At 33.4% G+C, this 17,611-nt stretch overlaps 3 protein-coding genes across 4 annotated transcripts; 2 read left to right on the top strand and 1 right to left on the bottom strand.

The window, feature by feature from the left end:
* Positions 1-205: 205 nt before the first annotated feature.
* Positions 206-7,475, top strand: LOC122608120 (protein ACTIVITY OF BC1 COMPLEX KINASE 8, chloroplastic-like). 2 transcript variants are annotated; one of them, XM_043781212.1, is made up of 12 exons: positions 206-475; positions 2,065-2,193; positions 2,803-2,997; positions 3,220-3,267; positions 3,394-3,522; positions 3,954-4,078; positions 4,214-4,324; positions 4,764-4,872; positions 5,864-5,982; positions 6,084-6,237; positions 6,949-7,093; positions 7,279-7,475. In XM_043781212.1, the coding sequence occupies exons 1-12, from the start codon at positions 365-367 to the stop codon at positions 7,341-7,343; spliced, it is 1,440 nt and encodes a 479-aa protein (XP_043637147.1). In that variant the 5' UTR covers positions 206-364; the 3' UTR covers positions 7,344-7,475. The 2 variants fall into 2 exon arrangements, with proteins under 2 accessions (XP_043637147.1, XP_043637148.1); XM_043781213.1 differs by having other exon boundaries at positions 389-475; positions 2,065-2,146.
* Positions 7,476-9,593: 2,118 nt separating this feature from the next.
* On the bottom strand, positions 9,594-10,803 carry LOC122608795 (protein ALP1-like). Its single transcript, XM_043781878.1, has 3 exons — positions 10,604-10,803; positions 10,189-10,466; positions 9,594-10,132 (listed from the first exon to the last, which is right to left on the bottom strand). Exons 1-3 carry the CDS (start codon positions 10,801-10,803, stop codon positions 9,594-9,596), a joined length of 1,017 nt encoding a protein of 338 aa, XP_043637813.1.
* Positions 10,804-15,886: 5,083 nt separating this feature from the next.
* Positions 15,887-16,887, top strand: LOC122608493. Its single transcript, XM_043781597.1, has 2 exons — positions 15,887-16,421; positions 16,628-16,887. Exons 1-2 carry the CDS (start codon positions 15,924-15,926, stop codon positions 16,757-16,759), a joined length of 630 nt encoding a protein of 209 aa, XP_043637532.1. The 5' UTR covers positions 15,887-15,923; the 3' UTR covers positions 16,760-16,887.
* The last annotated feature ends 724 nt before the right edge of the window (positions 16,888-17,611 follow it).

Genomic DNA, 17,611 nt, shown 5'->3' with positions numbered 1-17,611 from the left:
GACCTATGTTGCCAAATTTAATCAAAATCCCACCTCTCAAACACTCCATCATTTTCTTTTCTTTTAACCAACAAAATGGTCTCAAACACTCCATCTACTAAAGTCTAAACCCATTTGCGTTTGGATAAAGTCATAACAACACACTCCACATATGGTGAGTACATAAATGGTCCCATCACTTAAATTTCATACAATCCACATTCTTTTAGCCAACAACAGATACAGATAGACACACAAATAAAATCACACTCATTCTCATTCGCATGGCCTAAAAGGTGACAACTTTATTCCGATTTCATCATTTTCCTGCAAAAACACAACTACCCATTCTCTTGAAGTAGTATTTTAACAACACCAGATAGAAATGCCAATTAATTTCAAAGAATTTCAAGAAAATATTTCAACAGGTTTAAGACCATGGCAAAGGTCCTTTGAATTCTGGGCCAGAGCTGTTGATATCTACACTGGTTATAAGGTAAAAATTAAATTATACATACATATATATTATATATATATGATGTATTATTTGTATGTATGTGTGTTGATGAATTCAATGTGTGGATGAATTGTGTTACAATTTGTAGTCATTTCTGGTTTCTTGATGTTATCCTTTAGTGGGTATGAATTTTCTTGTCCGAATTCGCCAATTTCTTGGTTTCTTGGTAGTATCAATTTTTATGGATGGATTGGGGTTTTTTATATTTTATATTGTAAATGGCAATTATGCATGTCCAAATTTGAAGTATCTTTTGGTTATTTGATATCACATTTTTTATTGTGTTTGGAAGAATATTAAATTAGGTAAATGTGGCAATTATTGTAGTTATAGAAAGATTAATAGTGCTTTTTAAGATATGTTTGGCACGTAGATTATAGGAACAATGTGAAGCTCAAGCTCATTAGATTTGTTCGGCCCTCAAGCATTTAAGTAGCTTATAGAAAAAAGTAGGAGTGCGTTTAGTTCAAGAAAACACCCCGTTTCCATTTTCATTTTCCAAGAAAACATGTTCAAATCATAGTTTTCCAAAAATGTTTTCCATGAAAACAGAAAACACTGTTTCCACTTTTCTATGGAAAATTAGAAAACACTTTTTTATTTGTTTCCACTTTTCATTTTCCATTATCTAAATTTTGAAAACCTCAAATTGTTTTCCATTTTCTAGTTTTGAAAGCGTTTTCAAGATTTTCATTTGTTTTCTAGAGATGAAAAACTCCTTTCATTTTCTAAAAAATTAGAAATGGAAAACTAGAAAACATTTTCCACAACTAAACGCACCCTAAGCTTCTGAACCATAAGCTGCTTGAGGTAGTTATGAAAAGTAGTTTGAGCTTACTAAAACGTAAATTACATAGATATTCCTAATTAATTATATTCCATATTTTGAAGTTCATGCGTTTGTTCTTTTATGTCATTTTACATTCATAAGCTCTGCCTACTTACCTAGATACTAACTAAAAGCTAAAAGCTCTGACTCTAGCTAATTTCCCAAACATACCCAAAGTGTTTTGAGTATCAAGAGCCGTATATGTTTTTTAGCTTGTTTTTGACCAAAAAAAAAAGCAATTTCACTAAAGCACCAAGATTGGTGCTTATTTGAATGCAACAAATAACCTAGCTTTTATCGGCCAATGTTGTTCCAAATAAAGGTTTTGTTGGTTTGTTGTTATCATAATTCTCGGATGTTTTACTTACCTTACCCTTTTTTAGTTTATCGGCTTATTACAGGATAACATAACGAATAAGCTCATGTCGATAAACTCATAGGCCGAAGAAACTAGCTTATTGGGTTTTCCATGTTTCAATAAATCGGTAAGCCCATAAAATAAGTTAAAGTCAAACACTGCCACTGATTTGGGTGAATTGTGTTTATTTGGCACTTCTTGTCCCAATTCGTAGTCGTTTTGGTTTCTTGACGTTTTTTGGTATCAGATTTGAAGTGTTTTTGGTTTCTTGATGTTATCTTTTAGTGGATGTATTGACTTTTGTGGTTCTTAGCTCGTTTTCCAAATTTGAGGCATTCCTGGTATCTTGAATCTTGACGTTTTCATTTTGTGGTTGTGTAGGTGTTTCAGGTTCGAGTTAGTTTTGAGAAGGATGTGGAAAAAGCAGAAGCAATGTGGGAGAGACAACATGAGCATGCAGCTGATAAAGTTTATTCCATGTGCTCTGATATGGGGGGATTTTTTCTCAAGGTTGGAGTTCCATTGAATTTTTTTTATTATTTATATGGATGGGTGTTGTTGTTTAGTGCCTACTTTTCAACTCATAAGGCATTAATTTCGTTGGGTGTTACAATTTTAGTTTTATGGTTACCGAAGAAGGTAATTGGTAAGTTCTCCATGAGAGACTTGAAGAGGGTATTTGGATGTGCGCTTTTAACAGCTATCTGCTTCTCTGAGTGTAAATAACTGATTTAAATAATCAAAATTATTATGTGTTTTTTTCAAATGCACATCCAAGCCCCATCTAATGGTTGCTAATAACCAAAGAATTTTCGTATTAATGTTGGCTTTTTTTACTTTAAAGGTGCAAATGCATGATTGATTGGGTAGTATGTTGTTTGGAGTTGAGTGGCGAGTTTTTGAGCGACACATTAGTGATTGTTAGAGTAGATTGGAAAATACTCGTAATACTTATTACTAGAAATGGAAATTTCGACCCATGTAAAATTACCCATCTATCTTTGACAGGCGAAATTGGTTAAGTTGATAAAATGTCAATCCCGCCTTACGCACCCATTTCTACCTTTAGTCATGTCATAAGGGAGTCTGTATCTTCATGTAAAATTGTGAATCTTATAGATTGCTCAAGTTCTCGGGAAGCCTGATTTAGCACCAGCTCCATGGGTGAGGAGGTTAGTCACCCTATGCGATCAAGCTCCTGCGACTCCATCTAACATGGTGCAACATGTTCTCGAGAATGAGTTAGGTAAAAGCGTGGATGAGATTTTTGAAAGGTTTGATTCGGACCCAATTGGCTCTGCTTCAATTGCACAGGTATCTTGTTCATTGCATCCAACACTAAAAACACCGACTGTCACATATGATATAATTCTGCTTTTTGAATTATTGGTTTCATAGTCTGATGTGATATCAAACACATGTATTGTGTTTGACCTGAGCTTGAGTTCATTTTTTTTGTACAAGTCTAGGAATGCTAATTTGAATATGCTATATCATGGTAGTTTTTAGTTATATATGTTTTTTTTTTTAATTTAGGTTCATCGAGCAAGGCTAAAAGGTGATAAAAGTGATGTCGTTGTCAAGGCAAGTTTACTTACATAGTTTTCATGCTTTTCCAGCATTGTGTTTGTTATGATTTCATATATTTGAAGTTTTTAGTACCATCTGTTAAGAATAAAAACTCTTGTCTGATTGATGCTTATATTATAGGTACAACATCCCGGTGTTCAAGATTTGATGATGACAGATCTTCGGAATTTGAAAGCTTTCGCATTATGTGTTCAAAAGACTGATGTCAACTTTGATTTCTTCTCAGTGTGTAAAGAAATGGAGAAACAGGTGAACATCAATCCTACTACTAGGCTATTTAATATGTTTAATCAGTGCTTTTTGAAAAATCATAGTGATCATTTAAAAGTCAGGGATAGTCGGGTTATTTACCATGGACCTAATTTTGTTGGATCAATTTGTTATCTATTTTCCAAATCTGATTTGGCACCTGAAAGTAATAAAAAACCTTTTGAAAATTTAGTTTACAGGACACTGCAATATTTTAGCAACTTCAAGTTTTTGTGGCAAAATGGACGGGTCGGGTGGGAGACGGGTTGAATTCAACCTGCTTTTTTTGGTTTCTTTTTTTTTTTATTATTATGAACAATCGATGCTGTTTACATATGTACTATTTAATTGATAAGGTAGTTGGCTGAATAAAATGATTTAGGAAGTTGTTAGGTAATTTGTTAATCTTATTTTTGTTCATGTCTTTCAAGATAGGGTATGAATTCGATTTTACAAGAGAAGCCGATGCCATGGATAGAATTAGAACTTTTCTTTACAAAGTTAACCGAAAGACACCTGTTAAAGTGCCACGGGTTATACGAAATGCAGTCACCAGGTGAGTCATGTTAAATGTTATTCTTCTATCACAATTTTGCACAAACAAACACCTGATGTGTTGATAATAGCAGTATTTAACTGCTAGTTGAATGACTAAAGTACCTTAGTGTTCAACTTTCTCTAAACTGTATAGGAGGGTCTTGCTAATGGAGTATATAGATGGGGTCCCGATACTGAATCTCGGAGATGAAATTATGAAAAGAGGAATAAATCCAGATGGTAAGATGGCAGCAGCAGCAAAGCAGTAAGCCCCCAATAGACTCTGAGAGTATGAAATTTCTCATTTGCCACTTTATACTTAACGTAGTATATCGCAAAACTCACCCTTTGGTATAGATGCTTTTTATAACACAAACGGCAGTTTTGCTTTTTTGTTTATTTGTTTTGTATTGTTTTTGGGGGTGTACAATTGGCTTGCTATATGTATAGGTAAAGTTTATTAGATATATCAAGTTTGTTAAAAAAAATTAAATAAATAAATACAGATTTATCAAGAATTAGAGGTAGAAAATGGGCGGACTCGGTAACTTTTAGCACGGATCGGAATGGGTCAGGCGAGGTTGACCTACAAACACTTTTATTTGTCATATATTTAAAATACGTGATGCATTAAGTATGATTTCAGAAGCAAATATATTACAGAATAGTCCAAAATTTTGAGCTAGCATTGTCTTCAAATGCAGGAACATTTTAAAAAGTCTTACTCTTGCATATGGCCAAATGATACTCAAGAGTGGATTCTTTCATGCAGATCCTCATCCCGGAAATATTCTTATTTGCAAAGGGTCAGAGGTGAGCACATAGCTGATTGTTTCTTTCTTTTTTTTTTTTTTAAATGGATCTAATAAAATTGATTATTCGAGAGGTGAAATTCGAGGGACTGAAACTGAAACATTTCGTGTATGAGCCCATGACGAATTAGGACTGAGCCTGAGATGGGCTACCTTTTTTTTATTCTTTAAATTCATCCTTATACTTTACCGGTAGAAATGATATTGAGGAAATTAATATAAATTGTTAATCTTGTGAGACAAGCTACATTATAGACTTTATCCAAATGAATTTAATAAAATCCCTGTTTGGGGAGGTGGAACAAGGTGTTGCAATTTTGTGGATAAAAAGGAGAACATAAAGGCCTTGGAGGGACTGTTCATGGGCCCGGTTGGAGTAATAGAAACAAATTGGTTGCACCCCAAAAGCCAAGGAGAGTTAATGTATTATGGTAGGCCACCTTGAACATTTTTAATACCTGGTAACCTTGCAGACTTTTTCGAACTAGAAGGTTGTGTTCAAGTTACTTGAAAAAAGTTGGAAATTTGGCAAAGCCAGGGAGCCTTGAATCACTATGGTCAATAGGTCCAGTATATTCTATATTGCAGTAGTAGAGGTGGCAAAATGGGCGAGTTGAGTGACTGGTCAAAACATGTGACCTTTTGGTAAAAGGGTCGAATTGTTTAGGCCTAAAACACTTATTGTACTATTTATAATTAAGAATGTGTGTTGAGTATGATTACAAAGATTACATGATTACAAATAATATAACATTTTGAATGAAATGATTGATATAGTTTATATGTTAGAGATGCACTTTGGGCGACATGTGACTCCATTGACCCGTTTGAACCACTTAACATGTTTCTTTTCTAGCTAGTTCTATTGATACTATATGACCAATTTTACCTGATGCATACAAAACATAACTTAAATTGGCCCATTTATAAGTACCCGTTGCACCAGCGTTTGTTTCATTTTATTTTATTTTTATATCTTTCATTACTTTTAGGTCGCCTTGCTTGATTATGGACAAGTGAAAGATCTTCCAAACACTTTGAGGCTCGGTTATGCAAATCTGGTTCTTGCTATAGCTGATAAGGATCACACTAGGGCGTCAGATGGATTCCGGTAATTATACCACTGCAAATTACATGAGTTTCCTTTTAAATGGGTATAAATAGATCTTTATTCAACTCATGAAAAAAAAAAATCCTTTGTATTTATATCAGGGAACTTGGCATAGAAACCTTAACCATGTGTACTGATGAAAAGGCAGAACTATTTAAGTTGGCTCAGGTAATGTTCGATACCAAGATGCCATCTGGAGTGAAAGTGCTGCAGCCATTCTCAGAAGATGCGTCAATAAAGAAGGTTGCCGTTCAGGTATGAGTCTTTAACTGCAAATAACATTACATGAAGTAAATAATGGTAGACATGATAAAAGAAAAAGAAAAAAAAGAAGGCCTAAGGGTAATGTCGGGTGTAACAATTTTTTCCACAGTATAATTAATTTATTTTATATGATTGCAAAACTATACGATTGTGATTTAATTTAGAATCTTGAATAAAAACGATTTAGGAGGTTGTATCATGTATGTATTAAAAGCTTTTAAAAGTTTTTTTAAAAAAACCTCTTACACACTCTTACATATCTTTTGACAAAAAAGCTTTTCACAAGCTACCATTGAAGATGCTCTAAGAACACACTTTGTTGATGGTTGAAAATTTGGCACATTTCTTTTATGGCTAAGTATAACTCTATAAGTGTATAACTCAAACCACTCATTCATAACATTGGCATTTATCAAAAGGATAGTGGCATATACTAACTAGTAAGGTGCTTGCACAGATGTTCCGTTTAACGCAAACAACTTTTTTTTCTTCTATGCATCCTCGTAAAGAAAAAACTTACATTAAAAAAGGCAAAGCACCATGTTCTATGATTATATGTGTATAAAGAAACACTTTGCATAAAACATGTCGTCTACGAAAGTACATTGCTCTTAGATGTCAGTATCCCTTTATTAAACAACATTAGACATATAAAATTCACATTTCCCTAGATTATCCATAACATGTTAGTAATATGTGTAGGGTTTTCCGGAGGAACTGTTTTCTGTTCTACGTACAGTGCAATTGTTGAGAGGGCTTAGTGTCGGGTTAGGAATCAACTACTCGTGTGCTGAGCAATGGAGACCAATTGCTGAAGAAGCGTTGTATCTTGCCGGCAGGCTAAAAGGTGACATTTAAATGGGAGGTGATTTGTATATCACATAAATTACTTTGCTGTCTTTGCACACCACACTCGTGAGTCGTGAGAGATAATATGTGTGATGTGCAATTGTACAAATCACCTTCCTGCCCATATAAGTTTAGATATCTTGAAATAATGTGTTGTGACTTAATTGTTTCTAATATTTTCAGAAGAGGATATGAAGACGAGAGAACGAAGTAAACGAGGCTTTTTTAGAAGAATATTGTGGTGGTGAAAATGACTCGCGAATTATTTGTTGTAAAATCCATCCATTTATTTTTGAATTTGCATAAGCTCTGGTAGCAATTATTTTTATGTGCATCATTTCAACATCTTAATGAGAAATTTCTCTTAATTGTTTCAAGCACAACACTCTTTATCGAACCAACTATTCACCACAGTATGTCTGCCTCGTGAGCCTGGTCAAATTTTGATAACCAGCCAAACAAGTAAATTTCAGGTCAAATTGACTTGTGTTGACCATCCAGCATTTCCTTTTCTTCTTTTCAGAAATCATAAATAGATAGTGATATGTCTAAACAAAACTGGCTCAACAATATTAACCTGTTGATATGTCATACGAATTTCAAATCACAAATGTAATTGAAAAATTTGGGTTACACAGTTAGGCATCAGAAGGTGTGTAAGAAAACATATATTCATGAAAGATTTTTCTATGTTCAGGTTATCCGGAAAAAAATGGCTATTTTTGTCACCTAACCTAGGTAATTCTGTGATTACTATCGTCAAACAAATTATCCGGGGAACCCAAGATTCTTTACTAGTGGGGTTTGAGTGAGAAATCTTTAACAAAAACATCAAGACGTCTAACCACTAGACTACCCTGATGGTCGATGATAATTCTTTTTTACTTAAAACACATGTTACCACCATACTTTGTAGATTATATTTGTCCTATTATGGGACAACGGTCTATTGAGGGTATGTATGTAGCCCATAACGGTTTTGTTGGCTTGAGTTCATCCCAAAACAATAGCACGTGAGTTCCAAAGTGAGTTAATAAATCTTTCATTGAATGCATTGTATGTAGCCCACAATGTATATATATAGTTACTAGTTTTGTGTTACTACGTTCCATCCCCCAAAACAGTGGCACATGAGTTACTGAATATGCGACGTTCCCCACGTTCTTAAATTGAAGGACAAGTTTCTTGTTTTATAGTTCATTCATTGCATATGATCGTCTCTACCAAGGGCCGTACCAAGGGGGCAAAGGGGAGCAATGCTTATGTAAAATTTAAATTTTGTATAAACTTTTTAATTTTTTAATGGATTTCTATTCTTTAATGCATTTATATATTTTGCCTCATTTTTATTTTTTTTATAACGAATTTTTTAAGTTTACTTTCCGTTAGATTTTTTTTTTCTGGTTCTGCCCCTGATCTCAACATATTTTAAAAAAATAACAATCTCAACATATTTTAAAAAAATAACAATCTGTAAGCAGTTTTTTAGCCGTATAACATCAAACTTATATAGGTGCATATGCCGTTTGGTGGTATACAATTAAAAAAGAAGAGTAGTGCATAAAATGGGTACGCATGTTGTCATTTCAAGTAAAAGCTTCAACGTTTAGAAGCAAAAACTTAGAAATCAGCTCGTGTACTTCAGATAACAATAGTTTAAGTCAAGCAAGTTATTTGAGAATGCATTGAACCTTACATATAATGTACGTATACGTTATATGCTTTTAAGCTTCATTTTGTATGTGTGTTTATATCCTCTAAACCTGCTATTGTTTACCTTTTGACCTTTTCTTCATAATGTCACCTGTTATTTAATTACGTGATAACCATACACACTATTACGTACATGATTAATCTACATGTACATAAAATACATACAAATAAAAATATGTGAAAGTTTGATATAAAACAATTTTTGTTCCATACTTAATACTAGTAAAAATTCCTGCAAATTTCAACACATTCCAAGTGATTTCCTTTTAAAGTACTTCTAAACTAAACTTTAGTTATTGGTGTGATAAGCTGATACATAGAAGATAGAATGAATAACAAAATTTCAAGGTGATACTTTATTTTAAATATTAGGGTGGGGGGAGAGCTTCCCCACTCCTCCCCTCCCCATCCCGGATTTTCTTCTCCTCCCCTCTCCTCCCCTTTTGCTAGGAGTACCTCGCCACCCCTCCCCACCCTTTTCTATTTAATTTCATTTCTATTTATTTTTAAAACTAAAACAATTTTATTTAATAATTTAAAACTACTACAATATTAAAAATAAAACAAACAACAAAATAAAACAACAAATCCAAACATCAAACTACAATATTAAAACGAAACGACAACACAATACATAAATAAACTAGCGATCGATGCCCGGGATGAATGTGCAATGAATATGGTCAATGAGATCCATCTTAAGATCTTCGTGAACGCTTGAGTCATAGATCTCAAAAAGTCGTTCATCCGATGGCTGTGGCGCAACTGGGGGATCCGGAATGTAATCAGGACTTATAGCGTGGTCCTCGTCCTTTTAAAATCATGTTATGAAGAATACAACACGCATACATGATCTTACGGATGGGGGTTTCTTCTATTTGTCGTGCCGGTTCTCTAAGTATTTTCCACTTTTTTTTAATAATACCAAAAGCTCGCTCCACGTCCTTCCTTGCAGCCTCCTGTGCCTTAGCATACCAAATCCTTTTCTCACCGGTTGGATGCTGTATCGTTTTCACAAACATCGCATATCTTGGGTAGATCCCATCCACTAGATAATACGGGTACCGATATTCGGTTCCATTTACAGTGAAAGGAACCAACGGTGTTGTGCCGTCTTCAAAAGGGTTGAACAAAGGAGATTGGTTCAACACATTAATGTCGTTGTTTGAACCGGCAACACCAAAGTATGCGTGCCAAATCCAACAATCCTGTGAAGCGACTGCTTCAAGCGATATCGTCGGCCCATGATGGTCACCTCGCGTGTACTGACCACGCCAAGCTACTGGACAATTATCCCAAGCCCAGTGTGTACAATCAAGACTCCCTATAAACATTTATACATTATTAACTAAAATATATATATATTAAGTTAAGATATACCTAACATGCCGGGGAAACCATGGTAAGACGCATGATGATCAAGAATGCATTGCGTATTAGTACGCGTTGGCCTACGCAAGTATTCATGCCGATATAACTTAATGACTCCATCACAAAAAGCATTAAGGGTTTCACGTGACGATCTTTCCGACATATTTAGGTAATCATCTAAACTGTCGGGATTACTACCATAGCCTAACTGGCGAACTGCAGATGTGCATTTCTGTAAAGCCGAAAACCCCCATCTACCACGCGCGTCGATCTTTCTCTTAAAAAAACTAAAATTGTTTTTCCAAATCTGAAGCTATCTTCACAAACAACCGTCTACTCATACGAAACCGTTTTCTAAAAAAAGTCTCATTAAATTTCGGTTCCTCGGCAAAGTAATCTCGAAAAAGACGGTCGTGAGACTCACCACTCACGACCGTCCCGTCTTGTATACGTTCTTGAAGAGGAGGCAGTATCGCGGACATCTTGTTGAATCGCATAATGCGCCATTGTGAATAGATTAATATAACGATCCGTCTCGTCGGATGAACTCGAATCCGATTGGAAATTTGGGGGTGTTGGGCCGTGATTATCAAGAAATAAAGGATTGTTGAAGAAAGGGTTCATGATTACGAAAATATAGATATATGTATCTGTTATTTGTGTGTGTGTTTTGTGAGTTCAAAGAGAAAAAAAAAAGAAGAAGGCTGCAACGGTCGAAAACAATAGGCACCCAAACCGGCACCATGGTGCCCAAAGTGCTCCCCTCCCTACCGGTATCGGTAGGTCGGGGCGGTGTTCACACCGGTACCGGTCCGGTACCAGTCCCGTGCCTATCCACTCCGTCCGCCCTTATGAAATAAATATGAATTGCATATATAAATTCCATATTAAAAATATATTAGTTATTATAAACTAGAATTTTTGCAAACATCACTTGGATTTAATAAAGTTGTCAAAAAAATTTAAGAGGCAAACGTCACTCTACTAAATTTGGTTGCCAACATAACCTACGTTTCTCGTCTATAACTCACCTGCTTTCCTGAGAAAAAAGTATAGTTTTTTTCTTTTTTAAGTCAAAATATCCTCGATCTACTCTTAAATTACACGAATGTTTGAAATAAAGTTCAAACTCTCAAAAAACCACCCAATAATTTATCCCTACAAAATGTATAAATTAATAGGATTCAACCATGATGAAATACACTAAGCTCAAAATTCTTTTAACCCCAACCCCAACCCGATTTCCACATTCTTGCCAAACGCCTATTGACAATCGAATAACTACAAATTTCATAACTTAAGTTGGGGATGGTTAGCTATTTTTTACACTTATATAGTCGAAAAGTGTTTTTATATATTACGCATTTGTGCGCGACAACTTCAATTCTTAGACCATCCCCATTGGGGATAAATTTTCTTTGTTCGGTTGGGTATAGTGGGCTGGGCCCACTGAAATTCTTTCATTTTCTTGCGATTTGTTTGAGTGGCCGAACTGATCGTTGGTTTTTTTTATTTATTATTCTAATGATTATTTTATAGTAAAGATAATATTTTAATGATTTTTAATGGATTTAATTTTATTTGGTGGATTATAAAGTTGAGTTTATTTATATAAAAATAAAGTTTGGTTGGGTTGTTAATGGGGAGGTGAAAATTAGTTTTAGTTGGGCTGGGTAAATATAAGAGAGAAATTAATATTTAAATGAATAATATTGTTTGGTTGGGTTGTGGATGGTCTTACTAGCTTATTGAAGCATGAAAAATTAATTAAATTCGCTGATGACAAAGATATAATCAGAATACGGCTTGTAAGATATTGTAAAATTAACTATATACTGAATCACATGTTTGAAGTTATCAAAGTCCAATAAGTTATGCTAGTAAGATGAGCAAAAATAGTTGAGTTCAAATTAATGCAACTAAAATTTTGTTTTTATACTAGCTAGATATTGAATTGAATTGTTTACCTCATAAAACATGTTATTGTAAAAAGTAATACCACAAATCTTCTTGTAAAGCTATATATAAGCATTGTATAACTAAACATATACGATATATATAGTACATATAGTTGTCAAATCATTGGCTACATGCGATACAAGCTAGCAAGAGAATCGCAGAAGAAACGCCATCATCTTCAAGATGGGAGATACTTCTCTTGAACTTGGTGGTGTTGCCTTTGTTATATTGCATTATCATCTCTTTTTGGATCACTGCTTGCCGGTTATTGTGGCTCTTTTGTTGTTGGTTTTCTTTTGCTTGCTCTACCTTTGAAACCATTTTCTCAAACAACACTAAGTTTTTCTTGAAAGTTTTTGAGGATATATGTAATTTGTATGCATGGATGATAAGTATGCTAGATATGTAGGTTTATATAGTCAATGAGACTACCTATAGTTTGATGTGAAATTTCGTTAATACCCTTTTGGGACCATCTATATTTTATTACTACCATTTTTGTTTTTTAAGTTAGATTCGAATGATGGATCATGTTTTCTTGGAACAAAATCAGTGCACTATACAATATTTTATTGATTACAAATTAGTTTTATGGATCATGATATTATATCTATGGGTATCAAAAGGGGTTAATTCATGGTTTCATCTTGAAATTTCCATAAAAAGAATTACAAAACCTTTTTAGTTTATATCTTCAATGAAGTGATGTCTGCTTTTTAAGAATGTTGATTTGGGTATAATTACTTCTTTTTTACAATTTTTATTATAGTGATACTTGTTAGAAAGCATTAATTACTATAAATAATCATAGCTCGCGCGATGTGGCAGTACGGTGGTGGCGGCGGCGGTATAGGTAGTGACGTGGTTATTAATATAAAAGTAATTGATATAAAAGGAGTAGGTATTGTTAGTTCATTTAAGGGTTGAAGGATTTATGTTGTTAATAATTTCATTAAGGGTATTATAATTATAAGTGGAGATACTTAAATTAGTAAATAAAAAAGATGGGTAGTTTGGGTAAATCAAGTTTTTTTTTTGAGAAAATAGAAGAGTCAAATGTTTTATAAGATAGTTAAGATTTTAGCGAGAATGATGGTGATCCATAATGTTTTTCAGTTTTGTATCTATTATTACACTCGATCAACTCTACTTATCATAGGAAAATCGAAAAACCCATAATAAAAGGGAAAAAACATCTCGTTCTGACATTGAACCCCAAATAGAAGGGGGCGGACTTTTAATATGGAAGGTACAAATTTTTTTTATGCACGTTAAATAGGGCTAGGGCTGTATTTAGCATTTCCCTAACAAATATATGATCTTTATATTATTGAAGTCATCGAATACTTTATCTCATTACTTGGACTGAAAGTTATTTGATAAATGTTTAGAATTTGACCATAAGTAGAAACAAATTTATTAGAAGATTTGACAAGTTAATTCTATTCTTTTTGTGTGTTTTTTTATTATGTCATGGCACAACTTATGTAGCTTTAAACCCACTTTAAATAGATTTTTTTGGAGTTTCTATCAAATCAGAGACCCAATATGACCCGAGTACCCGACCCAAACTTGCCCCAAATGACATATGAAGGGACCTATATATGGGGCAATATATTTGGTGTGATTGAAAGAGACAAAAGGAGAAGACCTAAGACCATCATTCTTTATGCAAGCCTCCATTGCCTTAGCAAATGGCATGTTGGCCTTTCTTAGGGCAACCCATTTTTTAAAGACTGGTCAATGCTATTACTTGATTTTGACTTCTTTGTCACTATTCTTCCATTATAATTGGGCAAAATGCTAACCATAATCATCTATATTATTAACCTTTTGTAGTTGAGCTTTACTTCTTTCTTTTTCTTTTCTTTTTTTACACATGATAACTAATTCAAGACCAATTAAACCATCGCCAAGGTGTTTATGCAATATTTTGGAAATCGATACGAATCGACTGGTTGAAGTGTTTAACCAGCATAATTGGTTGGTTAAACCGGATAATTTTAAGTTTTTTTCTTTCTTGTTTGTATTGTTAAAATTACATATTGTTATTGTTCATTTAATTGATAGGATAATTTATATATTTTTAATGTTATATTGGTTGTTTGGAAGTTTAATACTTATATTATTTTTTTATTATAACTATATGATAGTAATCTTAAATGGATTCTAATTGTATTTCTGTTGGATTGTAAGTAACACTTTTATAAAATACAATTGACCAATTGAACCGGTTTTAAAAACATTGGTTCCTCTAGTTATGTGCCCCGTCGTATTGACAAGAAGTCTAATGTTAAACAAGAATAGGTAAAACGTCTTCGGATGGCTAGGAAAAATGTTCGGGACACAAAGGTATCCTAATTAAGCCATATACATCTAAGTCAAATAACCCCCTTTCTCCCCCAAGACCAAGTAACCTTTTGGACACCAAAGTAATTTGTTAACACGAAAACTTTATTAGCTTAACTATTAACTTTTTTGGACACCAAAGCAACTTGTTACTTGTCACTAAAGAGTCACCGTCTACTTTGGAATTAACATAAATTACCGTTTTATGTAATTTATCAAGAATCTTAAGAAGTTGAAGTTGGTGGCATAATTTAGCTGGTTTATATACATAATGGTTAGTTACTTAAGGACAATCATATGCACTTAGGCTGTGGACTGGATATTTGTCTTTCTATGTTACTCATAATTGTTCCTATAAACCTAGTTTAGTTTGCTTGGTTGTCTTAATGATTGCCATTATGCATGGGAACTAATCCATGTTACCAAGTTTACTTCTAAATGTGTTTATATGGAACAATTAAAATGATTGGATGGATTAAATCAAAACCTTCAATGATTACTTATTTAATTTAAATCTAGTGTATATGATAAGAATATCATATCAAAAATATGTTTCACATAACATGTGTGTATTTGTTATCATTAGCTTTCCTACTTCGGTCATCATCAATGTATTATATATCGATTTTCTATCATTTTTAACAAAATAAGATACTACTTCAAGCTCTTAATTTAAAAAACTTTTTTTTTCAGTATGTTCTTCTTAAAACATCAATCAACTTAGATTGTATTTTGAAAAAGGAAAGCAGCTAACTATCACACTTCCTCAAATATAAAATACGAGTAGCTGCTAAGACGAGTAGAATCCGCAACTTTAGAGATTTCACTTTGCAACAATAACTTCTAAATAGACAATTGTAAACTCAATTACAAAGGTAGTTGGATCTGAGTAAGCTTTACTTAATTAGTTTTAAGTTAAAAGATTAAAAAAAAATCACGTTTAAATTCACATATACTCTATAGATGACTTGACAAGTTAAAATTGGACTTGACAATTCGGTCAAAGCTGAAAACAGAATACTTGAAAATTCAAAATTGATCATTTAATATGGGATGAAGTGAGTAGTTAAAAAAAAATCACATATATAAATGAAGAACAAAATAAACAAATAGAATAGTAAACTACTTTTAATAATCTAGACTCTAATCCAACTATATTTCTTGATTTTAAACCATAAACAATTGTGAAAATAAATAAGCCCACATAACTCTTATAGCCCAACCCAAAACATCATGAATTTTTAAGCCCATGATATAATGTATCCAAAGTCCAAACTTTGACTTTTACATCAGTCAGAATCTTGGATACTGTCTCACCAACGGCTAGTTTCTGTCATGTTTCTCCTAACAGCTACTTTTTAATACCCAAATTTCCCACATCAATTAACCTGCGAAAAAATAGCCACAGAAACACCAAACACAAAATCCAAACAACAATGGATTTCAATCCTATCCAACAAACCCTGTTACCAAACACCAACACCCACACTTCCTACTACGAAGAAAACGGGCATTCGGTGAAGGTAATCGAATACATGTTATCATCAATGTCCAATGAGCTTCTAACCAAGTTCCCCGATAACTCGGCTTTTGATTTCGATTACACACAAAGCTCCATTTGGTCTCCTTTACTCCCTCACCCATCAAACCCCTCTTCCCCTGCACCCGAATTGAAAAGGAAGCTTTCCTATGATGAGGTCGATGATGGAGAGATGATGGTTTTGAAGAAATTTAAGCAGAATGGTGAAGGGAAGATATCGGGTTCGTGTTTGTTTAGTTGTTTTAAATTTGGAAAGAATTGCGGGTTTAGTACTAAGAAGAAAGTGGTTGTTATGAAGAGAAGGAGAAGTAGTTTTCGAGGGTTTGATCATTTGGGATCGGGTTCTTCGAGTGTTGTTGTGGATCAAGTTTGTTCTTCACCATTTCGTACCAAGGTAAACATTATAATCATAATTTTGTTTTATATTTTCTGTTTTTTTATAATTATTTTTTGACAGGGTGTTGAAAATAACCCGACCTGAATAACCCAAATAAGCATATATTGATGTTATGTTTATATTTTAGCATATATACTTTATATTTTAGCACATATATATGTGTGTATATTATTGATGTTATGTTTTTTGGAAATTTGATGAAGATGAAGCAGGGATGGAAGAAAGTGTTGAAAGCAGCATCAAAGCAGTTCAAGAAGACAATTAAGAAAAAAGATTCTGGTGCTCATCTCAAGCTCTCCTCAAATGATCACTCACAATTTACTTATTATTACTAACTTATTCATCAATTATTTCAAAATAATTACCTTATTATATTTAATTTATATGTTGTTAAATATTTGTTGAAAACAACTTGTATTTCTTGTAGAAAGTTGTTATGTATTTAACTTCTAGCGTTGGAAAAGGTTGGCTTCATGAAATCTTGTTACTGATATAATTGTGACTTATTTCGGAACATCCATAATGTTACACTTGGTATTTGAGTTTGCATAGAAACGATTGAGAGATATTAAATACTAGCCTTTGATCTAAAACACAAAACGGTTCGGACAAGAATATCCTGGTTAGACCGTGTATATACCTTAGTCAAGGATTAATCCTCTTCAGATAACCCAAACTAAAAATATCTCTTCCGTTTACACTAGGTACTATACTAATATACTACTGTAATACGTAGTAACTCTAGAGCTCATATGTCCTACAAATTAAACCACAACTCTATATAATGAAATGGTTTATAATCATCTGACATATCACATCGCCCTTGTGCAAACGATGCTTCATTCAAAGTCACCCTACCATATTTTGATGACACGATAACAAAGTACCATTTTGTGTGCATTTTTCTGTAGCAAAAACTTGAAAAAAAAAATGGGTCCTCTTTGGCCAGTTGGTGATTATTGGTCCTCATGTGTCATGACTTTCAAGATTTCAAATCAGAACATTGAACAAATTTAGTCATTGACAATTTGAGAACATGGTTAGAATAAGATGACAAAGCAAACTAACAAAGGGATTTGAAGTTGGGACAACTATTGAATTCAACATAGACTCTTAAATATAACTATTGGGCTTGGTTCATATCTTGCCATTGGGCTAACTAACTAACTAACAAGATCCAGTGTGTT

The sequence above is a fragment of the Erigeron canadensis genome, chromosome 7 (assembly GCF_010389155.1).
Source record: "Erigeron canadensis isolate Cc75 chromosome 7, C_canadensis_v1, whole genome shotgun sequence".
Taxonomy (NCBI): Eukaryota; Viridiplantae; Streptophyta; class Magnoliopsida; order Asterales; family Asteraceae; genus Erigeron; species Erigeron canadensis.
This window is presented reverse-complemented; position numbering and strand designations above follow the sequence as displayed.